Below are 27,613 nucleotides of genomic sequence, written 5' to 3' on the forward strand. Positions count from 1 at the left end.
TTTTGACCGTGCAACAGATATTCCAGCAGATATAACCAACTACGTACAACAATTAAAACACCAGATGGAATCCATTAGGTCCGTTAAACCACGAACCCAAAAGGTGAAATCATTCGTACCCATTGAACTAGACAAATGCTCACATGTATTCGTCAGAAATGATAGAGTACGACAGCCGTTACAGACTCCTTACGACGGCCCTTTTAAAATCATCCGAAAGGACACTAAAACGGTTACAGTGGAAAGAGCAGGTAAACATGACACTGTTAGCATCGACAGAGTAAAACCAGCGTTTCTAGAGAACACTGAAAAACACACAACTGTAAAACTGCCTAAACCTGCAGCAGAGCAAGCACCATTCAAACTACCTGCAACAAACAATACTTCACATCAAAATTCAGCAGCAGCAGAAACTACAACAAGGTCAGGAAGAAGAGTACACTGGCCAGATAGGTATGTAGCAACCACCATATTTATCTAGACCAAATCCTGAGAATACTCTTATAACACATAAAAATCCCACTTTATTTTGATTACTATTTTTTTATTGGCCCCACGGATCATCATTATGCTTACATTTTAACTTTATACAATTCATTATTGTTAAATATACACTTGTATATACATGATATGAAACGTTTCAACACATAAGCTGTTATTACAATTTAACGCTTACTCATCATATTGAGTTGTACTTTTATTTTAAAAACAGTTCCGTTCCTTATCTCTTTGTCGAACATAGATGTTAATCCAATTTTTTTTGGTACATAAAAACATCAATGTTCTGGATGGGAGCATATGTGGCAAGCCCATTTGGCCACTGTATCATTTGTCTATTCATTGTAACTCAGACTCTTAATTCACTATGTTAATTTCGGTGTGTATGATCGAATGCATGTCCTTACATTAACTCTTAAGCTATCCTCCTATTGGTTTCAATGTGCAGATAATCAATAATTTATCCACACCCGATTAACTCTCAAAAATATATATGGATTTTAAACACACACACGGACTCACTCGCTCACTCTGTTTCATCGTGTGCTTGCTCACCGCACGCTTGTGGATTTTTATTAATCATTAACAATAAATTATCTCTATAACTGATGTTCAGGCTTCTCAATAATCTCGAGTAAATCCGTAATTCTACTAGGAGATTAAGCCTACCTTAAAATACTCAGTTTACGGGATATTATCTATTGGAGTCAGATATTGAGGACATTAGCCTCAACATATTGGTTAGCCGCCGTTTCAACAGCTTTTGCAAGCATCTACAACAAAGTTTGCTTCAACATCGTCATGAAAAACTCATGCAGACGTCCGGGATGCCGTTTTGCTGTTACATATGGTATGCAGTGCGACAACTGCAAAGGTTGGTTCAACGAAGCGTGCACAGATCTGACGGCAACTGCTTACAATAGACTCAGCAAGTCGGAACAAAAGTTGGTGTGTGTCACGTGCAGCACGGACACTGTAGTCTTGCTGAGTAGCATCATTGTCCTACTGACAGGTCTGCGGAAAAAGTTGTCAGCAATCTTGGATAACGACAGTAAAAAACGGGTAAACAAACAAGAGCGCGCAATGAACACAAGATTAGGGATGTCGACAGGTATACCATCGATGGAGCATCCATTAACACTAATGATGACGTGTTGGAGCTCAGCACCATCATCACGTCGACGGTATAAGACTCCCTAAGTAAACTCGGGTCTCCCAGCTCAGGGTCTCTGAACACTACAGTGGTTCCCAAAAACCCTATAGGTGTTTCGACCCACGTTAGCAGGGCCCAAAAGAACCAGGTGCAACCGCCTAAGCTGAGTGTCCCAAGTGTTGTTGTACGGAAAACAACTGGTGATTTGGTCGCACAGTTTATCCCCAAGAATGTTCGTCCGGTCATCAAAGAGCCCGAAATTCAAAAACGTGCCTGGATCTCCAAACAACAAGGTATTAAACCTGAACCCACCGAGATACCTGGCAAACTAACAACGGTTCGTGAGGATTCTCTCATAACCATGAACCTCATTGACAATCCTGACCTTCCTCTCGGTCTGCAGGACAAAAATGATAGGATGCTCCGGGGTGAATTGAACAAGAAGCTCGAACTTCCAGGAATAGAGCCTTTGACGGTCACCCAGCTCACTCGAGGAAAGGATTCTAAGCATCAAAATCACCCGAGGCTACTTCGTCTAACACTTAAGAATGCTACCGACGTAGAGGATGTCTTACTAGCGAGTCATTTACTGAAATCACATGGTAACGTAAGAATACTGCCTGACATACCGTATTCTGAGCGCAATCTCATCCGGAACATCCCCAAAGAAACTCGCGATCAGTTTTTCCACGGAAGGAATATAATCGTGCAAGGTATACCGGAAAATACGGACCCTACTCAATCAAACTCTGACATCAGGGAATGGAAATTCATCAAACAGTCCTTGAGGCTCAAACACATACTGACTCAGCATGTGATGAGACTAGCCAAGAAGGATGGTGATTCTAGACCCCGTCTAATGAAGATAACCTTCCCATCTTCCCATATGGCGGCTGCAACTCTGGAAGTATTTCATGCCAACAGACGTCGACTGCCACCTGGAATCCACATGCACCCGGATAAGCCATACGAAGCTAGGACCAAACACATAGGCAAGTTGGAGCTGACCATTCCACTTGTTGGCTGTCTCGACGATAAAAAAACGTGTAAAGGACAGGGCCTACCACCTCGGCAAACCTCATATAGGTGGGCTACCTGTCCATTCACGTAAGGCTCATACAGAAAAACAGGAAGAAGCTCACGCGTTTCAAATTGAAAGCATAAACTGTTTATATATGAACGCCGCGAGTCTACCAAACAAATTGGATGAACTACGTGAACTTAGCATTGCTAATAAGGCCCATCTGATAGGAATATCTGAAACCTGGATATCTTCTCAGTTCTCGGACCAAGAGTTAGCATTACCTGGGATGACTTTGTTCCGCAACGACAGAAAAACAGGAATTGGGGGCGGAGTAGCCATATACATAAGCTCTTGCTTGTAGGTGCACCAAGTTCACAACCTCGAGTTTAACAATCTTGAGGAATCCATATGGTGCTCTGTAAGATTGTCTAGTACTTCGAGGTGTCTAGTCGGAGTCATTTACAGAAAGCCAACTGCCGACATCGAGTACGATAGTCGTATGCTGGAAGGACTATCCCGCTCTATCCGTCTCGGTTTCACACACATCCTGATTCTAGGGGACTTTAATCTCCCTAGAGTCAACTTCGCGGAACACACGTACACTGGAGGCGACAACTCAATTGAAGCTCGGTCCTACAACCTCATCGATGACTTGGGCTTATATGAAAACGTGAGGTCGGCAACTCGTTGGAGAAACAGTCAGACACCATCGCGCTTAGACTGTGTATTCACTAACGAAGAATTCCTAGTCGACAACCTCTCAATCCTGGCTCCTCTGGGAAAGAGCGATCATGCCGTCATAGCCTTCAGTTTTGTCATCAAAACTAAGCTAAGGTATCCCAACAATAATTTGCGTTGGAACTTTAAACGGCTGAATGTCCCAGCTCTACATGACTATCTACAACAGGTGGCTTGGGATGTTCACCCCCAACTCGATGTGGACGGTCATTGGGACTTCTTACTGCACACGCCCTTACGTGCTACAAACCATTCAGTTCCTCAGACGGTTCCCAAAAGCTGCAAGCCACTTACAATAATCAAGAACCGTACCCTTCTCCTGCTAAACCACAAAAGACGCTGTTGGGCGGAATACAAACGAACTGACAACAATGGAGCGTACAGGCAATATAAACATATAAGGAACATATGCACGAAGGCTATAAGGGAAGACAGGCTTCAGTACCAGAAAAAGCTTATGGACAAATTTGTCTCTAACCCGAAAAGCTTATTCCGTTATGCAGCCTCTCTTCGTCAAGCCAAAACAGGAGTTTCTCAACTGGTAGGTCTTAACGTCCCGACCAACAACGATGGCGACGCCGCTAACCTTCTGGCTGAACATTACTCTCAGACATTTCAGCCGACCGACACTAACTATACTGATGACAGTTTCGCTTGCAATTCCACAGAACTTTCCGAAGTGAACCTAATCGCTGACTTGGTGTTCCGGAAACTGCAGCACTTAAGATTAGACACTTCTCCTGGTCCGGATATGGTCCATCCCGCCATACTGAAGAAAGCAGCCTCAACCCTGGCAACGCCGCTTAGCGTGATGTTCTCACACTCGCTAAGTCAAGGAAAACTACCGGAAAATTGGAATTTGGCTCACATCACACCAATTTTCAAAGGAGGTCGACGCAGCGAACCTTCAAGTTACCGACCGGTGGCTCTTCTCTCCATACCCTCAAAAATCATGGAGTCCTTGATATGCGATGGTATATAAGATTATTTACTGTCCTTAAATTTCTTCTCACCCCAACAGCATGGTTTCAGGAAGGGTTACTCTTGTATTACCAACCTGCTGACTGCGGTGGACAGATGGACAAGCATCCTTGATCACAAGGGGAAGGTTGATATCATCTACCTAGATTTCTCAAAAGCTTTTGATAAGGTTAACCATTTATGTCTTATCAATAAGCTCAAACGATCACGTATCAGACCATCTCTAATCAATTGGCTTACTTCATACCTGAAAAATCAGCATTTTAAGGTCAGGGTTAATTTCACTTTATCTCAGGCTATGGAATGTCCTAGTAGGGTCTCCCAGGGCTCAGTACTAGGACCTCTTTTCTTCCTGATCTACATAAATGATCTTCCTCAACAGGTAGCGTCAGATTTATTACTTTTTGCCGACGACGTGAAACTTTGGAGAGAGATACGCAACCAAGACGATATACAGGCACTCCTGGAGGATCTGACTCGACTTCAAAGTTGGGCAGACGATAACGGACTTATCTTTAACACTTCAAAGTGTAAAGTAGTCCATCTGCGACATGTCGCAGACTACAGTTATAACGTAGGTACCTCCTCTCTAGTAGTATCCGAAGTCGAAAAAGATTTAGGAGTCCTGGTGCCCTACGATTTAAAGTCTTACGCTAATTGTGACAAAAATGCCTTCCGAGCAAACCTTGCACTGGTAACATTGAAGCTCATTTTTGACCAGCTTGACGGAAGAACTTTCCATATAATCTTCAATAATTTTATCCGTCCCCATTTAGAGTACGGAAACATAGTATTTCCCCCTCATTCCTAAAGGATAAGGACACCCTGGAGCGTATCCAACGGCGAGCCACGAAATCAGTTCGAGGACTCAAATTTAAACCTTACGAAGAGCGCCTTCATTCACTTAACTTTTACCCATTAGGGTGTAGACGTCTTAAAGGTGACTTTCTGATGGTTTATAGTATCCTTAACACTTCTGGGCATCCTCTCAAACACCTACTTAAGCTTAGTTCCAACACTAACCTAAGAGGTAACACCCAAAAACTGGAGACACAACATAGCAGGACGGACTGTAGACACAACTTCTACTCCTTAAGAGTTGTCAAATGCTGGAATTCGCTGCCGGCCGAGCTAGTCCAAGCGACTTCCCAAGAGTCATTTAAGAGGCAACTTGATCTATTCGTAAGGACTAAGGATAGTATCACACTATGATTTACTGATTTCTTTTCCTCTTTTATTGTTAACATACCTAGGTTCCTGCCTGGAGGATTTGGTGATCCCCTGCTACCAGACACGGAAGCCTGTTAAACGAAAGCTTCTTCTATTCCGTCCACAACCATTTGAACCATTCGCGTTAATCATTGGGTATTGCATACTTTTCAGAAATCTAGTGGCGGAAATTTCGGAGCTTGCGCGTTGTCAGCAGTTAGCTTACTCATGTTTAATCCTTATTCTTCTAATGGAGGGTAGGAGCTCAAGTATACTAATTTCGAGTTACTTTAGGACTGTTATGGGAATTGCCGGAAGTGACTTCTCCCTCATAGCTTCTGACACTCGTCTATGCGATGGTGATTTTGTTATTCTCTCTAGGAACTCTCCTCGATTGTTCAAATTGTTAGTAACTCTTTATTATTGACATGTATCAGAGGTCCTGGTAATATCCTAGGGTGCGCTGGATTTCACGGAGATGTTTTAACATTGACGAAATTACTAGAAAATAAAGTGAAAGTCAGTCATATTTTCGTATGAGTAATATTTTACAAATGTAGACGTTTCGTTATGACCATGGAAAGAACATTTCGACAAATGCACTAGCTGGCCTCTTGTCTGTAACTCTTTATAACAGACGGTTCTTCCCATTTTATGTAAGCAATGTACTAGTTGGTCTAGCTGAAGGCCGTGGTGTGCTATACAGTTATGATCCTGTAGGATCATATGAATCTGAGGGGTACCGCGCCTCTGGCAGTTCTTCGGCAATTCTGCAACCATTTCTGGATAGCACGGTAGGTTTGCTCTGTTAGATTTGCTTATTTCTTAAAGGTTGGGAATAAGACCTCGAAATATCACGTGTCACGTTTGGACAGGGAAACGGCTGTTAAACTTACTCATGATATATTTATCAGCGCTGCAGAAAGAGACATACAGTGTGGTGACAGTGTTATCATCTACACAATCACAAAAGATGGGATGAGTGAAGTCTCTTATCCACTGAGACGCGATTGAAAACTTTCGGGACTTTGTATTTCATACTTTTGTTATCATTTGTAAGATAATTGTCCTCTGATTCTTTTCACAAAGCAACCATTGTGTTCTGAGTAGTTTAATTCAAATCTTATTTCGGTTACCAAGGTCTTAATCGTGATTCGCCGGAGAGATATAAGCTTGCGCTGCTTGTTGTAGTTTACTAATGTCGAGTTGTGACTCTCTCTCTTTACATTCCTGATTAGTTTTCTTCGGCATCCCAAAGTCTAACTAAACAAAAAGACATCGCTACTATGTATTTGTTATATGCACAACAAACCTGTTTTGCAACATTTGGCACGCTAGTTCCCTAAGTTGACAAATCGTAAACAGTGTCAATGTGTGCCACATAACGCCTTGGATAAATACCCAAAAGTGGTCAAAACAAATGCTCGAGTTTTAAAGTTCGGCTATTTTGCAATAGCAAAGCGAATCGTGGTTGTTTTCGAAATCCGTTTAAAAATTAAGGGGTAAGTCCGCATAAGAAAGGGTTCAGAATATCGACTGCTAGTTTTTTAACGCGTAATCGTCGTCTATAATTATTTTCATTGCAAACAAAATGACTATTGTGCGTAATCATTTAAGTAGAAAAGTACAAGTTAGAAGTACGTAAAACACTCATAAACCTACTCCCAAGCAGTTTTGAACATCAACGACCGGGATTCGTATGCCTATCAGTAGCGTCTTCCGTGTAATTTTATTAGGATTAAATACGAATCGTAGTGCGAGGTGAAGTCTAGCAGTTTGATATATTCCTTTAGCCCACTAAACCATATGTTTGTATCCCCACTCTACTCTGGAATGCAGTTTATTGGCTACAACACATTTAAGTTGCAACCATACACTCCACATCACTTGCCCCGGTCTATCCAACCAGGTAGCATGATTAGCTTTAAGAGCGAGTGTACTAACCTACACTGGCTTATTCAACTCAATCCAGTCATTAACTAAGTAGCTAATCAGTGTAACTAGCCTTCATATCAGCCAGTCGTGTGCAACGTAGAACCTAGCACATGTGTTCATCAAACCAAGTTGCCACACACCATTAGCACAGCGAGATAAAACTATCAGTCAGTCAGCTACAACGTAGGACCAGGCACATATGTGCATCGGTCCAGGTTGCCATACCGCATCAGCACAACAAGATGAACACCGGATTCATAGCAGTGGTTAGGTCAAAGGTAGTAATATATAAGAGAAAGATTGCATATAGAGATATAGTACAAGAAGAAACAATTGGTTCGTAGAGAGAAAGATATGAAGCGATTTTAATCTCTTAGTTTAAGGGAAGACAGGGAGTGTATACACCGGCGCCATTGTGATCGATTCTGAGCCATGTCACCAAGAGTCTCCAACCATTGGTTACGATAGTCACGCGGACCCCAACCAAGTAGTCTGCATCTACCAACATGGCTCAGACTAGAAGTTACTGACTTCAAGCACTGATGCCAGGTTTTGGTTTGGCCGCCCCTAACTTTCTTCCAACCATCCCGAACACCGGTTAGCATTGCACGTCGTGGTAATCGGTGTTCAGGCATACGTAACACGTGGCCCAACCATCTCAGTCGATGAAGATTCATAACCTCATCAACAGATTTACCATCATTCCCTAATACCCTGCGTCTAACCTCACTATTACTTACCCGGTGATCCCGGCAGACACCAGCAATATTTCTAAGGCATCTGTGGTCAAATACTAATAGCTTACGAGTGTCTTCTACTCTTAATGGCCATGTTTCGCTGCCGTAAATTAAAACAGAACGGACTGCCGCGCAGTATACTCGTCCCTTAGTTGATAGACGGATATCTTGCCTTCGCCATAGGTGACGCAAGTTGGCAAAAGCCAATCGAGCTTTTCGAATCCGTGCTGAGATTTCGTCCGATACCAACCCATTAGGGCTGATCAGACTTCCAAGATAAGTGAAGTTGTCGACGCGTTCGACTACTTCACTCCCTATCCTTAGTTCAGGTGTTAACGCAGACCAGTCCTGAAGCAACAACTTGCATTTAGAGGGAGAGAAGCGCATTCCAAACATCCTGGCATTGTTGCTCAGTGCTACCAGAAGACTGCATTTTGTCAGCGTCTTCACCAAACAGGACTATATCATGTGCGTATTCTAAATCGATAAGTGGACCTCCTGGTAAGAGATCAATACCCGAGAACTCAGTCGACGAGAAAGTTATTTCCATCAGTAGATCTATGATGAAGTTAAACAAAAATGGGGAAAGTGGACAGCCTTGACGGACACCACTTGAGGTTGCAAAAGTAGATGACAGTTCGCCATAAGCTCTGACTCGACTAGTAGTGTTCGAGTAAAGAGCCTTTACAAGGTTTATGTACTTCTGGGGTACGCCTTTCAATGACAGACACTGCCACAGAATCTCGCGGTCTACCGAGTCAAATGCTGCTTTTAAGTCGAGAAAGACCACCATTGTCGGACGCCGATAAGTATGCCTGTGTTCTAGAATCTGACGAATGGTGAATGTGTGGTCGATCAGCCACGACCAGGTCTAAAGCCAGCTTGGTTCTCTTGTGTTTGCAGTTCACGAGTCTTAGTTAGGCGTCTGATAATTATCGAGGCTAGTATTTTAGATATTATATTAGTTAAACTAATCCCTCTGTGGTTGTCACAGGATGATTTTGACCCTTTCTTATATATTGGGACGATAAGTGATTGTGACCAGTTAGATGGAATAACGTCTAACTCCCAGATTTTAGCTAACATATTAGTCAACCTAATCGCTAAAATTGGACTACCATCCTTAAAGACCTCTGGAGCTAATCCATCTGGACCAGCTGCCCTTCCTCGTTTCAGGTTAACTATAGCCTTTTGAACTTCAGCAAGAGTTGGGGGACCTACTTCAATGTTCCATTCACACTGTCTGGGAATGGAGGGTAGTTGTAGAGTAGCTGAAGGCCAGCTGAACTGTTCTCTGAAATGTTCCGCCCATCGTTCTAAACGTCTGGACTGGGAGCAGATGAGAGTGTCGCCTCTTTCCGAGATAGTCTGACTTATACTTGACTTATTCTTTTATTAGTCTGTAGAGCTGTCTTGTGTTCCCTATAGTCGCCGCCTTTTCCATCTCTTTTGCTTTCGTTGCCCACCACTGCTCACGGTCGTTTCTCAGACTTTTTCTTAACCTAGATCTGATTTGTTGTCGCTCTTCCTCATGTTCGGAACCTGATGGGACGAGTTTGCGAGAATCCATCAGTGTCATAGACTTTGAAGAAATCCACTGGTTCTTTGAAACTCTGTGGTTTAAGTCGCTAATAGATGTCACTGCTGCTTCCATAGCTGCTTGTATATCTTTCCAAGCAACATCTGGGTCAGCCTCGTTTTTAGAACTACCTAAGTGTGACCTCAGTTGTTCCTGGAACCTACTTTTGGTTTCCTCGCTACTCAGTTCGGTTCTAATGGGTCTTTTTACTGTGGCTTTTTAATAAAACTATCAAGAAAAATCCCATAGTAGAAGTAATAACAGTATCATTAGTGATAGGGAAATTAGGTATAGAAAACGTGGAAAAGGTATAAGACAGTCTACAAACTTAGGGTTCAACGTAAGACAAAGCGTGAATGAACCTGCACCATTGCGAGCGATTCTGAGTCATATCATTTGAAGTCCCTAGCCATTGACTGAGTACCACACATAGCGTAGTCTACACTGACAAACATCCCTCAGTCCAACTGTAAGTCGCTACGTTTTGATTTGACCACGGCGAGCTTACTCCTACAGTAAATATCCCCCGACAAGTTAGTCGGTGGTTGAGTACACCTAATACACTATTTAACTATCTCGGTCGGTAGAGATTCACTACCTCGACTGATTTGCGAACACTACTTAGTACTCTGTGTCTAAGCACAGCGCTGATGGCCTCAAAGTACTCCGAACTATATCATTTGTGTATTGAAATAAATAAATGAATCCCCTGGTAAGAGGTCAACCACTAAAAAGTCGGATGGCACAAGCGTTATCTCTAGGACGAAGTAAAATAAAAGTAGACAGCCCTGAGAAACAAATCAGAACTGGTGATTCCAATAAGTCTTCACGTATATATGCCGGCGTCACATCCATTTTTATCTACTGTTGTAAGGTTCAATAGATTAAGCGCATCTAAAAAAAACATGTCTGCATACTTGTACATGTTCGGATCACAATTGATAGACGAACTAAAACGTCATCTCTGAGGTCTTAGGATGCTGAAATACTTCCCAACCGTAACGTTTGTTGAGGATTAGTAGTATTGTTTTTGGAATAACAATTATTCAATTTATTATGCTATTAGTCATTATGTTGAAGAGTCAAGGTCTTTTCGTTTGGTCATCCACGTTTAGATGCAACTAAACCATCTTAGTCAACTACTGGGAGAATATGGATCATTTCTCATTTAGCCTTGAAGGTACAATAATGTAAATGAACTAAGTACTTTTATGTAAACCATGATAGTAGAAATACATATCATTTTATACTAAACAGCTCTCCATTTCGTAGGAAGTCGTGTAAGTACTAGTTGAAGTAGCAATATTGGTGAAGGACAAAGTTATGACGGTTGTAGAAAAGCTTGGTGGTTTCCACTGAAAGTGCTTATGGGGTTTCAAGTCTTACTTATTTTTACGCGAGATAGATGAATGCGTTTACAGCTACATAGCCAAAAGGATTTTCCTCGCATACAGCCAGAAACATCATGTATAATCTTAGTTATCTCGTGATTTTTAACTTGACTGGATTAAATAATAAGAATGAGGATAATCCGTGCGAATAATTCAAATTAATTTGGCTTGAGGATCAGCTGACAAGTAAGTTGGCAGAAGGATTGCAGTCACTTCTATACAATTCGTGAATGTGTATCAGGTTGTCTCCTGAATCACAATGAACTGATAACAGTTTAATTGTTTTGACTACATTAAGTACGGATTTAATTCTTAGCGAACACAAAATATTGTGGTAACAGTATTTCGATGTCTTTTTGAAATTGTCATGATGAAATACGTGACCTGAAACCCCCAGTTTAAACCAAAGCATAGATACAAATAGCTTAAACTATAACACATCTTAATAAACATATATCCGTTAGCTAATATTAATCCTTCATCCCACATTCCATGCATATTATTTGGGTTTACCATATTTTTTAATAAGTGGTCAAGATTACGATGGGTTTCGGGAAACAACCTCGTATGTTAGTAATACTTTGAAGTCATGGTTTATAATCGTTCTTATTATCAGAAGTCGGAGCCGATACTGTACTGACGTAGAAAAAGAGCGGTACGGTTGTTCCCAATAAGTATATTTTTCAATCTATTTGTACATTTTTCTTGTTTACCATATCGAAGTTTGTGATCTAGATCCAAATGCTGTCAATAAAAATGCTAAATGTACTGATATTTCATTACTTCAAACTTTGCTCCTCAAGATCTAATCATAAGTAACCGTCATGGAAGCTATATCGCTTCAGTATTGTTACACACGTAATTTAAATAATATGGATTATTTCGAATAATTTGCCTAACAAGCTGATTTCAGAACTCATTACGGTATGCATCATTAATGACCATCCAGGTAGTAATTATCAACTTAACAATCATGGACAACTGTGCGTTTTTGTGAACTTCGCGGTGGGTTAATAAGTGGAAACACAGTACAAAAAACAGTAAGACCTTATCTAAATGGGTTATTGTAAACCGCTTACTTGAAGACGTAAAGCTGTAGTGAAACTAAAACTGTTTGGGGTTACTGCTATGTAGGCAAAGGATGAATAAAAAAATATAAGAACGATATGTGTTAGAAAAATTGGATTTAAGGTATCGTTTTCTATCTTCAGCTTTAAGGAAACGTCAAATAAGGTAACTTTTACACAAAAAGTAGTTACGACTCAAAAATGCTAAAGTCAGAAAAAAGGCGTTTAAAGTCAATCGGGTTGTCTTATCATAAATAGCTCATGAGACAATTGTCTAGTTCCCCTTTGTTTCCAATGGTCGTCTAAGGTCGGTCCGTGATGTAAATTACAAAACTGGGGAGTTTTTGAAAGCCAGACAGCGGTTAGCAACGATACTACCCTCAACTAGTACCACAATATCTGTCGTACACGTCTCTTTGAAACGGTTAAATTAGTAGAACTCATCTTTGGTTACCGCCCCTTGGTGTAGATGACAACGATCAAGTACGACTGTCTTTTCGGACACTAAAATAACTTTCTAGTACAGTAACAAATAAATAACCGTTGAAAGGTATCCAGTCAATAAGTGTTTTGCGTGGAATGTAATATTGTAGTGAAGGAGAACACGGGTGAGGACAACCAAATTGTATTTAGGACAAATTACAGAATTACTTGGTAAAATAGAAAAACCATATAGTAAATCATTAATTTGCAAAATATTATTCTATCATATCAAACCGGACTGTTGCTTTTGCAAAGATCAATCCATTGTCTCGCATTTCATTGTTCATGCGATTTCTTACAAATTCCATTGTTTTCTCGCTCTTCTTTTCTTGATCTTCTCCATCTTCTGCTGCCAGACGTTACGTTCTTTTGACTCACGTTATATACTACTTATATCAATATAAGTAGCACGCACCACACTCGTCCCCCCTTTTAACAAGTTGCTGTCGTAGTCTTTCTGATCTCCGTACCGCTGTGTTCTTTGGTGCTTTTCGTGATTCACACCCATGATGATCTTGAAACCATCTCTGTAGTTGACTAGCATTTACGCGCTTCTGCTTGTCTTCTCTCCGGATCGTGTAGACCGAGCCGCGTCTCTCCGTGATAACATACGGTCCTTCCCATTTTGGGGCCAGCTTCCCCGACCCTGCTCCCCCTGCTATGTTACTTTTTCGTTCTCTACACTTTACTAGGTCCCCCACTGCAAAGGGTTTCCACGTTCTCCTCTGTTGTTCTGCCTTCTTTGTGTCTGATATTTGTTTCTTTTCCACGTTCCTTATTGCCTCTCTCCTCTCTTTTCTTAACCTTGTTGTCGTCCACTTCTGTTGTTGTGGCCAGGTCTTATTATGCATTGGAAGTCGTGGTTGTCTGCCATACATGAGCAAGAAAGGTGACTTCTTGGTTGTTCCTTGTGTGGAGGAACGATGTGCCAGCAAAATCAATGGTAACTCTTTCTCCCAATTTCCTCCTTTTGATGCTAACCATTCCTTTAACGTTCGATTGTTTCTCTCTGTAAGCCCGTTTGTCTGAGGATGATACGGTGTAGTTCGTATTCTCTTGATGCCAAACTGCTTTAAACGGGCTTTAAACTCGTCACTTTCAAAACAGGGACCCTGGTCAGTTAATATCATCTTCGGTATTCCGTGACACGCTACAATATGCCGGATTACCACCTCGGTCACTGTCCTTGCCTGCTGGTCTGCAATGGGTACGGCATCTACCCAACGTGTAGCATGTTCCGTCATCACTAACAGGTACTGGTTACCGCTCGCCGTCTGTGGAAACGGTCCCATCACATCCACCGACCATAGATCACCGACTGCGGTTACTGGGATTGACTGTAATGGCGGTTGTCTGTATCGATCGCTTTTCATTAGCTGACACTGCTGGCAGGTTAACACGTATTCAGCCACATCGTCTCTCATGCTCGGCCAGTATGCACTTTGTCGTAGTAAGTCCGTCGTTCTTGCGATGCCTGTATGTGCTACCTGGTGACACTCGTGTATCACTTTACGCCGCCAGTCTTTCGGGATCACCGCCACCCAATTCTCATCATCGTCCTGCCAGGTCAGCACTCCATATGAGTTCACTCTCAGTCGTTCCTTTTGCCGAAGCAGCGTTATTACCTCCTTGTCCATTGTTCGTTTATCTACGTCTGCTCCCTCTTTTATCACTCTGATTACCTCTTGAAGGTTAGGGTCAGCTTTCTGCTGCCGGACGAGTTCTAATGGGTCTCCCTCTAAACTATTCACCGTATATGCTGTTAGTGACAGGTCGGCTTCCATGTCTGGTCTTGACAAGTAATCCGCCATTACGTTTTCTTTTCCTGGAACATGGCCGATACTGAAATCGTATTCTTGCAGGCGTATCATCCATCGCGCCAACTTCCCTCGGGGTCTCTTGCTGTTTTCAACCACTGCAGGGGTTTATGGTCGGTCTCAATGTGAAATCGTCTACCTAAGAGGTATGGTCTCCATTTTTCCACTGCCCACACGATCGCTAAACACTCCTTTTCGATGGTTGAATACTTCTGTTCAGCGGGTGTGAGGACGCGACTCGCGTATTCCACCACTCTATCAGCCTGACTCAACACAGCACCTATACCATGATCACTCGCGTCTGTGGCCACTGTAAACAGTCTTCCCGGTTCAGGCAGTCTGAGCGTCATCTGGCGATCGTCTAGCATGTTTTTGATTCGGTTGAACGTTTGTTCGGCAGTCTCAGTCCACGTAAACTTGGTGCTGCTCAATAACTTATATAAGGGTGCTGCTATTTCGTTGAAATTCTTGACAAACCGACTGTAGAACGCCGCTCTTCCCAGGAACTGTCTCAACTTCCTTTTCGAATTAGGTACTGCAATATTTTTTATGGTAAGAATTTTCTCCGGCAATGGTTTTATTTCTCCATTTCCCACTTTATGTCCCAACAATGTGACGCTACTTTTCGCTATCTGCGACTTATCCTTATTAATCCGAAGTCCAAATTCGTCAATTCGCTTTAAGACCGCTTCCACATGCTTGATGTGATCTGCTTCTGTTTGACTGTACACAACTATATCGTCGCCATATACCTCGACATTATCTAGATTCTTGAGCAGTAGTGTCATTAATCTTCTGAACGTGAACGGTGCACCCGCCAACCCGAACGGCATTCGTTTAAATTGATACTGTTTATCACGTACAGTAAACGCTGTCTTGCTTCGATCACTCTGTTTTATAGGCAGTTGCCAATAACCTGACCGTAAATCCAGCACTGTAAACATCGTGGCATTCTGTAGCCGATCTAATGTTTCCACCACTGTTGGCATTGCACAAGGCTTCAGGTCTGTTATATTGTTCAATTCTCTGAAGTCGACACAAAATCTATACTTTCCATTTGGTTTCTTTTACCAAGAGTACCGGCGAGCTATATGGGCTGTCCGCTTCCTCAATTATACCTTCTTTTAACACTTCCTGGACCTGGCGATTTACCTCGGCCTCTAAATGCACCGGGACACGACGTGTTGCAAATATATTTACTCGACTGTTCTTTATCGGTATTTCGTGCTTTACTCTGTCACAAAATCCATACGGCTCCCCATCTCCCGTGAATAGTTTCGCATACTTTTTGCATAACTCGTGAATGTTTGGTTTCTTTGACGAGACATCCGCTGCAACTCTTATTTCAGCCACTTCGCTACTTTCGTGTATTGTCAATGAACCATATTTCGTGACCACCTTACCGCTTCTTAAGTCAACTATCGCTTTTACTTCTCTTAGGAAATCTGCTCCTAATATCGGTCTCGATAAGCTTGTGGTTACGACGAACGGAAAATTTATCTCAGCATCCCCCAATTTTACGATACTGTTAGATACGCCAAACACCTCTAACATATGGCCCCCTATCGTGTGGACAGCTAATGTACACGGCTTGATTCTCTTACATTGCTCTTTGCCTATTAACGATACTGCTGCACCTGTATCGATCAGACAAACTAAATCTCGCTCATTTATGTTCACTCTCGTATATACTGCCCCTCTGTCTACTAACGCAACAATCCCCAGATTCCTAGGATAGAAAGAACACTCGTTGTAACGTCTAACATATCTGCGTCTTCGTCTTGTTGGACAGTTTATCTTCCAATGTCCTGTCCCTCCACAAGCGTAACATTTATCGTTCCTTTTATTGTTCACTCGTATTGCTGCAATCTCACGCTCCAGCTCCTCAATCTTCTCGACATTACTCATCTCCTGCTTTTCGCACCCGACCGGAGCTACTGTTCGCGTCATCAGCTGACGAGTCACCTTCGCCAGTTCACTGATATCCATCGGTTGCGCTGCGTTTACCAGTTTCAGCTGTTGGGAGACGGTGGCAGGCACACTCTCGATAAACTGTGACGCCAACAACTGTGCCTCCGACTCCTCATCCAGACTCGGCAGCGCACGGCGTAACAATCTGATAAGCTCGACAGCCAGCACCAGTGGGTCACCATCGACCGGCAACCTCGCCAGCCGGAACTTCTGCAGCGCGCCCTCCCTGTCCACTGGGCTGTCAAAATCCGCCGCCAACCGCTCCGTGACTGTCTCCCATGTCGTCTTCCCGCCAGCACCGTCCAAGCTGTCATACACAGCCTTCGCCCTGCCTCTCAGAAGCGTTCCCAGCACCACCAGCTTCGCCTTCGGCTCCTTCACTCCCACCAGCTCCGCCACGGCCTCAAACTCCTTCGGCCATGGAATCTTCATCCTTAGTGGAGGCAGCGACACCAAATGTAGTGAAGGAGAACACGGGTGAGGACAACCAAATTGTATTTAGGACAAATTACAGAATTACTTGGTAAAATAGAAAAACCATATAGTAAATCATTAATTTGCAAAATATTATTCTATCATATCAAACCGGACTGTTGCTTTTGCAAAGATCAATCCATTGTCTCGCATTTCATTGTTCATGCGATTTCTTACAAATTCCATTGTTTTCTCGCTCTTCTTTTCTTGATCTTCTCCATCTTCTGCTGCCAGACGTTACGTTCTTTTGACTCACGTTATATACTACTTATATCAATATAAGTAGCACGCACCACAATATCACTGCCGCAGGATAGTAGTGTAAACTCACATGAAATGTACTTTCGAGTCAATAGGTGAATGACACTTTTGTAGTACTTTACTGGAATCTTAAATACAAGTTTCTCATGCAAACTTACAAATAACAAGGGCTTCTAGGGCATTAGTCAACCCTGCAATGTCATTCATTATTTTAAGCCCATATATCTTATTCTAGCTTTCGGACATTCCATTCTATTCATTCTACTTAAGTCATATTTTGACCTTGTCAATTATTCACTTATCAGTCTTGACTGTTTCTATATGAGCGTATATGTGTGTGCCCTTCTTATCCCATTAATCACATGTGTGTAGCTTTATTTTGTCGGACTATAAATATTGAGTAACGCTTGACTAAAATGGAGTTGGCTTCCCAGCCATCTTCCCTGCGTGTCATTTTGTTCTGCTCTGTTTCATTCGCTTCATATACAAAATATATGTATTTTCAAGTCAATTCTCGTTATTCGACTTATTTAATTCCGTTATTGACTAACGCGATTTAAGTCGATGAGAATAGGCGATAACAAACGTTCGTACGATCTAAATAGGAGTCAGATCCTCGGGCCATAAAAACCCTATCAGTTCGATTCCAAGTGTTAAATAGACGTAGAACAATAAACAAATATGGAGTCTATTTTATTTCATCGTAAGCCATTAGTATAAATTATGAGTAGGATATTGGTAATACAATAGTTTCAGTAGATTAAAAACCACTGATTTTACATGAACATTGTCTACAAGCATTCATATTATTTATCCAGTAACATGAAATTTATAAGATAATACATATTACAGTTATTACAGAATTAAGTACTACACTTCTGATTAACTTTGTACATTAGACAGCACAATTCATTTTCATCAATGTGTTTTGCCTTTCGTAAATCAAGTATGAAACCGAAAGGTACATGTTTGACACGAATATTTATTCTGGATACATCAGAGTGTGGTGATTTGTAGTCAAATGATATATATCTCAAAGGTCTCTTGAATGTTCTACCATTACTTTTAATACCAAAAGCTCCATGGGTATCGATCTGAATAAACTTTTGTAGTGCCGAAGTATTGTTATTCTCAGCGGTTATTAAAATTATGTTGCGAATCATACGACGTGGTAAAAGAAGTCCTCCAAGAAACGAGGAGAAAGCTAGAAATGTTTTTATATATAAAAACAGTGATTTATCTAAAAGCAATTGATAGTCTTTAAAGTGACATCTGTTTCAATGACCTAAACAATCTTTAATCTACCCATACAATGACCGGTTAAAGTTCGGCTACTGTTACTGACAATTACGAAAAGTAGTTATTCTTAAATTTCCAGAAATGTTTTCATTTTGGTGTGAGGAAATAAAATTGATATGTGACTGAAGTAGATGTTCTAAGAACCTTCTAGCTTACTTTCTCTAGAACTAAGCCATCGAGTGCGGATTTGATCCAGTGACAATTATCAGAAATCTCATTAGATTCTTTATGAAGTGAAAGAGGGACTCCTAACCTTTGCATCCTATCAGAGTGGTGTATATATATGAACCTTATAATAGAAAGTCATAAAGCTGCAAGCAATTTATCTATACGTACCATAAAAGCAAAACTGTTGTCTACATATAAGACACTGCATCCTAAAAGCTATAGATAGACCTTAGAAATAGATCCTATTATATCTTGGGAGGTAAACATATTAAACAAGTTTTTAGACACGATGAGTCCTCTGAGCACTCCATCTGGTAAGGCAACTAAAATATTGTACTGCATTTAACTTGCAAATAACACTGAAATATTCAGCAAGCAATTACCTTTAATGAGTCAGTTTTTAGTGATGATGAGACTCCAAATATCTTAGTCATGTGCCTTGATATCATTGACCTATGAGTTCGATTCAAGTAGATGTAATTACTGATGTTCCCATAGGAACTCCAAAAGCGACAGTAAATGTAACTGCCGTTAGTTCAATACATATGTAATACAAATCATGTGACCATAACAACCTAACTTGATCGTATACTACATAAAACTATTGAAACACTTGGTAGCAAAGTTTGTATTCATTATTTCGGTAGGTTTTATGAATTTTTAAAATCCAATATATTTTTAGCAAAGAGTAAACAAATAAGTATGATTATGTACTAAGTTTTCACCTACCAAGTACAGCTGTTATCCAAGGATAAAGTCGTTTGGTATCCGAATTCAGTCTAAAACTCTCTACCATTTTTTCGTAAGATTTAGGGGCAGTTTCTTTGAAGAGCTGAAAATTGCTACTAGTTGTTTGTATCTGTCGTGGATTACATGTAGAAAAACTCCAAACAATAGTGTTGATTGCACACAATGCGCCGAAACAACGGAGACGTTTTAGTTGATTTACTGCTTCATATATATGAATTCTTTTATATTCCGTGAAGAATTCACCATCGAATTTAAACATGTACTAGAACGAAGGGAAAATGAAAATTTTAACCATAACAAAGGTTGTAGATGATAGCCCATTTATACTGACAAGATTCGACACTGTTTAAATACCATGGAGAATAATATAGATTATTTTCTTCAGGCAGAAATTAGAAAACATATGGAGGGTCGTAGATTTATATTTTTTTATTTATAAGATCCAAACAACAACCACAAACATTGTCTTTATACTGACTGACATTTAATAATGCCTTTTACTGTGAAATGTAATTCTACTCCATTGATAAACAGTCAAATACTGTTTTTGAACTAAGGTAGGAAGGTAGCCGATTAACATGGATTTATATTATGTATTTTGAAGATTCTCTTTAGCTGTTTACTACTTAGAAAGCAATACAAGATACATATTATACGTAATAAAAAATTAGTCTTGATACACTTGAATAATGGAGAACGACGACCGAGGAAGAACTAGGTTTGTTCAAACAGTTATTCGATGTGCATATACTAGAAGAAAGACTGGAGATAGCATAAAACCAGAAATTCTAGAAATGACATGAAAGGTCAGTTTCATGTCATGTGATGCATAACAGTAAAATGAATCGACTAGATCAGATAAGGACTAAGGAATCATAATTAATATCATAAGAAAAAAGTTAAACAAGAAATTTGTAACCAGACCACGGTAAAGCAAACTTGTTAACTGGGCCTTACTGGATTCATAAATCTTTTCATGGAAACTGCTTCGACAAAACTTAATAAGTCCTAAGTTAATTTATTAATTATTTCGAAAGACTGACACATCAACATCATGCCGACTGTCAAGCACATAGCTAGCAATCGCACGACTGGAAATGGTATCCTTTGAGTTTAAGTTTCTGTTGACTGTGCTCAGTGATGAATACAACAACCCTCCTTCCTGTTCTCTCAAAGTATGAGGCTTGGCTTGTACATGTTGAGTGATAGACACAACTGGAGGGTCTATTGGGAGTAAATCTGTATGCATATAACCGCCTCAACGAGCGATTCATTTGATACAAACTTCGGCTTGACTGACAGATACATCCCTTTTATTATGGCTTTTAGTCGCAAACGAATCAACTCATCTATTTTGCCATGCGGTTTGATATATTCCTTTAGCCCACTAAACCATATGTTTGTATCCCCACTCTACTCTGGAATGCAGTTTATTGGCTACAACACATTTAAGTTGCAACCATACACTCCACATCACTTGCCCCGGTCTATCCAACCAGGTAGCATGATTAGCTTTAAGAGCGAGTGTACTAACCTACACTGGCTTATTCAACTCAATCCAGTCATTAACTAAGTAGCTAATCAGTGTAACTAGCCTTCATATCAGCCAGTCGTGTGCAACGTAGAACCTAGCACATGTGTTCATCAAACCAAGTTGCCACACACCATTAGCACAGCGAGATAAAACTATCAAGAAAAATCCCATAGTAGAAGTAATAACAGTATCATTAGTGATAGGGAAATTAGGTATAGAAAACGTGGAAAAGGTATAAGACAGTCTACAAACTTAGGGTTCAACGTAAGACAAAGCGTGAATGAACCTGCACCATTGCGAGCGATTCTGAGTCATATCATTTGAAGTCCCTAGCCATTGACTGAGTACCACACATAGCGTATCCAGGTAGTCTACACTGACAAACATCCCTCAGTTCAACTGTAAGTCGTCCAGTCGATTTGTAACTGCCGAATGTTTTTCTAAGCGCAATGATTGCTGATTTATGATGAACGTTACAGCACATTACATTCTTGTCCCATTTTCTACAGATCCGTAAAAGGGATATACATCTATAAAAGGACCTTTTCATGTGTTATGAATGACAATAGAACTAGGAAGAATTTTCGAAAGAACAGGAAAAATACGTTCACATATGAAAAAATGAATTAAGAGTTCGATTTCTGTTTAACAGTTTATTAAATATAATTGTACAGTTCATTTATCAGAATACAAGTCCTCATAAGTAATTAGATCTCGATTAAGTTCGCTTGATATTCTGTTTGAAGGCCCCTCGTTCGAGTTACAGCAAGCTGGTTTTCGAAATGACCGATCTACATTATGGGAAACGGAAAGTTAACTTTAGCACTTCTATAAATTAATTAAAGTTTGATGTGACAAACTGTAAATAAGACCACTTTTTTCAGTTACACACAGTACTTCGATTTACCTACAATAGTTTGATGGTCTGGGTAGCATCACAAACCACCCTCTAAAGTTGTGTTACTCAAAACTGAGTACATAAATTCCTTACCACACGTCTTAAAAAATCAGGAGTACTAATTGTAAATACTTGTTAGTAAAGACGGTGCTTTAACTAATTGACAGATACTTTTGATATAATTATTCTATTCAGTTTTATTTAACACTAATCTAGTAACTAAAAACAAAAAGCCTAAATACATAACTAAGTGCCATATGATCTTAAGTGAATGTTTTCCGAACTATAGTAATTTATAGGTTTAAATAAGCCTATTTTTCATCTATAGATGATCAGTTATGCGGAGAAACAGTAATAAGTTAATGAATGCGAATGAAAATCATATGCCAAGAAGGAACACGACTTACATGGACTATATTTTGTAGGTGAAAAAGGTTTCACGTGGAAAGGTCTCCGAGCAAACGATACACGCAAAAGACGATTGCTTACCATTTGGTGATCTAGCTAAAATTCAAGGGAATAGGTAGTTAATTCCCTTACCTTCAATGCACTTTGGGCCATTTGATTCGTAGCCATTGTAACGTAGGCATGGCTAAAATATATCAAAGTCAACATTATAGCGGAATAAAAAGATATAAACAGAACGTAATACATTTGAATCTACATGCCAAAATAAATAACGTAAGTGTATTATGTGAAATTCCTATATGTACTGTATCATATATAGCATATTTTAATAACACTCGAAAAAAATTTGCATTGTACAAGTCTTGGTCAGAAAATCCAGATGAAAAGACGACAACAGTGTTTGCCAGCAGAAATATGAATGAAAGCAGAACAAGATATAGAATAAAAGATAACTATATTGCGTTAACTCCAATGCAATAGCCGAAAGCCTAGCAAGATGTTAAATTAAAACAATGCCCAGAGTCCATTCCTAATAGTGTTCATAAAATCCTCTTTAATTTTGTATAAACCGAATAAATCACACAATCAATGTGACAGCTATAACAATTAAAAGATTTACTAGTACCTACTAATAACTTTGCAATAATGTAAATTTTGTAAACCCAACTTTCGAAGTACTTATTAAAACCCGACAGGGTTACCGTCAACAAACAACACTTAATCATACATGTGAGAGTAAACAAAGGGGAACTACGGTCACATAAAAAACATTAAAAACAAAATAAACTTGACATCACTCACAGATAACATTGTCCATACACAAAACTATACAGAAATATGAGCGACAACCCACTTCCAAGCTTTTACTTTAAATTCTTCGAGTAGGAATTTACTTGGGTGAAGATTTCTTCTCACTGATTAAGCCAAATGCCATACTGATCAGTCCATATGTTGCTAAGTCACTTGGTGGTGGAAGACGTATATCGAGTGTGACTATTCACTACTTAGCTCGACCCCGACCGTTGCTGCTACCTTGACGTGGTAGTCGAGCTTGCCTATCGTGATGAAGCAACCGAACCATACTGGCTGGAACAACAGTTCCTCAAGGTCCTACCATGTTAGACAGGTCGGTTGAACAGCAGTAAGACTAAAAGCAACAAGCCCAAGGTCCGAAGGCGAAGTCGTACTGCTGACTGTACAGAGGTGCGACGGCAGTAAGGTGTTTCCTTCAGGCAACCAGCATGACAGCGATGCTGCATTCCCACAAGGAGGGGTGGGGTTAGAAAAGGTCGACCCTAAAAACGCACACCTCGCCTCATCCCACGGATATCCGTCTCCGGTGGTAAGGTCTCTACAAGTACGGGGCTAACACAAAAATTACTGCGGTCACGCTCTCTGGTCACTAAGACCACCTCAAATCTGATTTCCTTCTCAGGTACCTTCAGAAGAACCCTTCCACTGTGTGGGCAACTGGGAAGTGATAACTGCCCTCATAACTCTAACAACACTGGTTGTCACAGGATGATTTTGACCCTCTCTTATATATTGGGACGATAAGTGATTATGACCAGTCAGATGGGATAACGTCCAACTCCCAGATTTTAGCTAAAATGTTAATAAACCTAACCGCTAAAATCGGACCACCACCCTTAAAGACCTCTGGAGCCAATCCATCTGGACTAGCTGCCCTTCCTCGTTTCAGATTAACTATAGCCTTTTGAACTTAAGCTGAAGTTGGGGGCCCTACTCCAATGTTCCATTCACACTGTCTGGGAATGGAGGGTAGTTGTAGAGTAGCTGAAGGTCAGCTGAACTGTTCTCTGAAATGTTCTGCCCATCGTTCTAAACGTCTGGACTGGGAGCAGATGAGAGTGTCGCCTCTTTCCGAGATAGTCTGACTTATACTTGACTTATTCTTTTATTAGTCTGTAGAGCTGTCTTGTGTTCCCTATAGCCACCGCCTTTTCCATCTCTTTTGCTTTCGTTGCCCACCACTGCTCACGGTCGTTCCTTAGACTTTTGTTTAACCTAGATCTGATTTGTTTACGCTCTTCATCGTGTTCAGAACCTGATGGGATGAGTTTACGAGAATCCATCAGTGCAGTAGACCTTGAAGAAATCCATTTGTTCTTCGTAACCTTGTGGTTTAAATCGCTAATAAATACCACTGCTATTTCCGCAGCTGTCTGTATATCTTTCCAAGCAACATCTGGGTCAGCCTCGTTTTTAGAACTACCTAAGTGTGACCTCAGTTGTTTCTTGGAACCTACTTTTGGTTTTCTCGCTACTCAATTCAGTTCTAATGGGTCTTTTTAGTGTAGCTTTTTGCGTCCAGTGAGGCGCAAGCAGATGCGTGCCGGTATTAGAGCATGGTCGGAGTCCAAACAGGTACTCCAGAATGAGCGACAATCTTCTACAGACCCTCTTTAACGATGACTAATGGGCAATATGGTCTATTTGAGTCCATCGTTGGTTTGGTGTCGGGGGTCGTCATGTTAGACGATGTCTCTCCTTGTGCCTAAAGTTTGTGTTTGCTTAAAATAAACGATTGTCTGAGCACAGTTGCAGCAGACGATCACCATTATCTGTTCGCTGTACCGGGATACAAAAATATCCATCTAAACGCCTTTCTGTTTTGTTTGAACTACCTATCTGGGCATTAAAGTCACCTCCTACGAGTACTATGTCTGAACGTTTAGCTTTCTGAAGTTCAGAGAGCTTTCTGTAAAATTCATCTTTCATTTCAATCGAGCTGCCATTTTGAATCATATCCCCAAAGCTCAGTTTTCCTTTTTATCATTGATGCAATATTATGTCAGTCTGCGTCGCGGTTCGTCTTCACATCGTCATCCTAATACGGTATGGAAACTTGGGACAAAACATACCTATCCCAAGCCCTGTATTGATGTCTGTCTGTATGGGATGAAAGTTAACTGATCAGAGTGATCATACTTGAAATTCGATTTTTTCCAACTACTACTTACCTTAGCATACTATGATGAAGAGGTTTAGCTTGAAGCAGTTGGACTGAAGTACCAAAAAAGGACATAATCCCACTTTCAAATGTGGTAGTTCGACCACTTTGGTTAGTTCAAGTCATCAGCTTAATGATATAATAAAACATAACTGGCCATAAGCTCGTTTACACTTTTGAAGTAGATGTATTATCTTTCTATTTGGTTTCCCAGACGACTACATCAAACGAACCAAGGTTACAAAGATATATGGCGATGAGTTAATTTTCGTAGATAAATTATAACAGGAAAATATAATTCACGCCTCAAAAACCTAACTGGAACTTTTAAACAATTATCAAAACTTTTTAGGATATTAGAGACGTACTTGGAGGGATTACCAATCCTAATCCTTACAACGGTACCATGATGCTTGAAAACATCATGAATAAAAGATTCAGTGATATTATGATATCCAACATATAAGGTAGAGTGCGCTGGTCGGTTCGGAGAATGTAACTGATCGACACTGCATGAATCTGAAACATCCGTTATCTGTAAATAAGAAAAATGAGATGACTACTTGGTCCGTATCCAAATTTTTGTCATCCAGTAGGAGGTTGAACTGCTGTTTCCTCTTAGTTTGTAAGGTCTCAGAAGCATCCGTACAGTTAACTTCACAAGTAGCCGCTTTATGGTTAGATAAGACGTCTACTTTTTTTTCCTCAGGTCCCAACGCGTTAAGTATTGGACCAGGTAGAAAATTGCGGTAGAGTGACTGTTTTACCTTTAAGTTCATCTAATATTGCACATTAAGTACCAATTTATTATACTTACGTTGGGTCCTGGCACCTCATCTTCTTCACTTTCCTGTATGTAACAACAATCCATATTATAGAATCACTAACCTTAGGTTTACGTTTAAATGTGTGACGCTCATTTTTGTTCTCAATTGATATTGCTCCTGACTTAAGAAGCTTCATCGCTTCTTCTTTAGCTTTTTCCCTTGGTTTCATAGCTTCATTTCCCTATAACTAGAAAAATAAAACAAACCTTTCGATTTCTCTTCTTTACGTTCACACTTCTTAACTTCATGATCAATATCAGTAAGGGTTTTTCTCTAAATAGGCAGGTAAAACTATGTATGCTGTACCATTTGCTTAAGTGATAATAGCTCTTTGCGTAGTAACTTCTCAGGATCGGTGTGTTCATCAGGTAAGTCAATTGCAACTACAGTCAGTTAATTTATCAAAGAACAAGTCGTACATGACGCTAGTAGTTCGTCGACATCAATATTTCTAAAAGCTCGGTATAAAGCACAGTAGCAACTTACTTCCCAGCCTCAAGGTCTGGATCTTCTATTGTCATGATGATTCACTAGTAGTTTGGGATATCACGTGAATACTGTAAAGAAAAGTTTCAGATCAACAATTATGTATATATATAATACTTAAAGTAAGAACGAGGAGAATAAGGTATAATCTAGGAAGGTTTCGGTAGATATTGAAAACAATGTTGTACCTTGAAACACTTGCTTGTCTACCAATCTAAATTGCAAATAGAAAACCAAGCATTTGAACTGTATTTACCGAGCAAGGAAATAGCAACTATGGTAATAATAAGTTGGTTGTATTAACATCTGATTGACTAGCGATAAGTGACTTAACGTGAATTTCAAAATAATTAGAAAAATGGGTGAGACTCGTCGATTGTTAAGAACCCTGAATTATCTGAATTTCTTCACGAGTGTAGTCTTAAAATACCTGCTTTTATACGTTCGGAGACATATGAATCAGTTTACTTCTAGAAAGGATCACACAAGACTATCGGGAATTGATAATTTATAAATTATCAATTTACATATATGTAAACCAAATCAAGTCGTACCAATAATAATTTATAGCATCGAAGTAAAAGAAAGGGACTCAAGAAATGAGAATAAAGTAACTCCGAAACTAAAGGTTGCATAGGAAAATGAAGACATGTAGGGACAAACTTGTGACCTTTATGGCTGTTCATAGTGAGACTAATTCATGGACGACCTTTGAGCGACTCTAGACTGACCTTGATTCAAATAGTTCATATGGTTGTGGACGGAATAGAAGAAGCTTTCGTTTAACAGGCTTCCGTGTCTGGTAGCAGGGGATCACCAAATCATCCAGGCAGGAACCTAGGTATGTTAACAATAAAAGAGGAAAAGAAATCAGTAAATCATAGTGTGATACTATCCTTAGTCCTTACGAATAGATCAAGTTGCCTCTTAAATGACTCTTGGGAAGTCGCT

General features: G+C 40.3%; 2 protein-coding genes across 5 annotated transcripts; one reads left to right on the forward strand and one right to left on the reverse strand.

The window, feature by feature from the left end:
- Window positions 1-5,831: 5,831 nt before the first annotated feature.
- On the forward strand, window positions 5,832-6,617 carry PSMB1 (Proteasome subunit beta type-1; the record flags this gene model as incomplete). The annotated part of the gene is made up of 5 exons (XM_051218494.1): window positions 5,832-5,860; window positions 5,898-6,008; window positions 6,041-6,122; window positions 6,164-6,397; window positions 6,435-6,617. 5 exons carry the CDS (start codon window positions 5,832-5,834, stop codon window positions 6,615-6,617), a joined length of 639 nt encoding a protein of 212 aa, XP_051074161.1.
- Window positions 6,618-17,349: 10,732 nt separating this feature from the next.
- Window positions 17,350-27,413, reverse strand: MS3_00009906 (uncharacterized protein). 4 transcript variants are annotated; one of them, XM_051218312.1, is made up of 13 exons: window positions 27,333-27,413; window positions 26,663-26,733; window positions 26,596-26,627; window positions 26,483-26,559; window positions 26,383-26,449; window positions 26,238-26,347; window positions 26,167-26,199; window positions 25,913-26,128; window positions 25,718-25,884; window positions 22,508-22,559; window positions 22,375-22,471; window positions 19,515-21,860; window positions 17,350-18,522 (listed from the first exon to the last, which is right to left on the reverse strand). In XM_051218312.1, exons 2-12 carry the CDS (start codon window positions 26,695-26,697, stop codon window positions 21,745-21,747), a joined length of 1,002 nt encoding a protein of 333 aa, XP_051074162.1. In that variant the 5' UTR covers window positions 26,698-26,733; window positions 27,333-27,413; the 3' UTR covers window positions 17,350-18,522; window positions 19,515-21,744. The 4 variants fall into 4 exon arrangements, with proteins under 4 accessions (XP_051074162.1, XP_051074163.1, XP_051074165.1 ...); XM_051218315.1 differs by lacking the exon at window positions 17,350-18,522 and adding an exon at window positions 25,360-25,673 and having other exon boundaries at window positions 21,708-21,860; window positions 25,718-25,868; window positions 26,238-26,449; window positions 26,483-26,627; window positions 27,394-27,413; XM_051218314.1 differs by lacking the exon at window positions 17,350-18,522 and adding an exon at window positions 25,360-25,673 and having other exon boundaries at window positions 21,708-21,860; window positions 25,718-26,128; window positions 26,238-26,449.
- Window positions 27,414-27,613: the final 200 nt, after the last annotated feature.

The sequence above is a fragment of the Schistosoma haematobium genome, chromosome 1 (genome assembly GCF_000699445.3).
Source record: "Schistosoma haematobium chromosome 1, whole genome shotgun sequence".
NCBI classification, from domain to species: domain Eukaryota; kingdom Metazoa; phylum Platyhelminthes; class Trematoda; order Strigeidida; family Schistosomatidae; genus Schistosoma; species Schistosoma haematobium.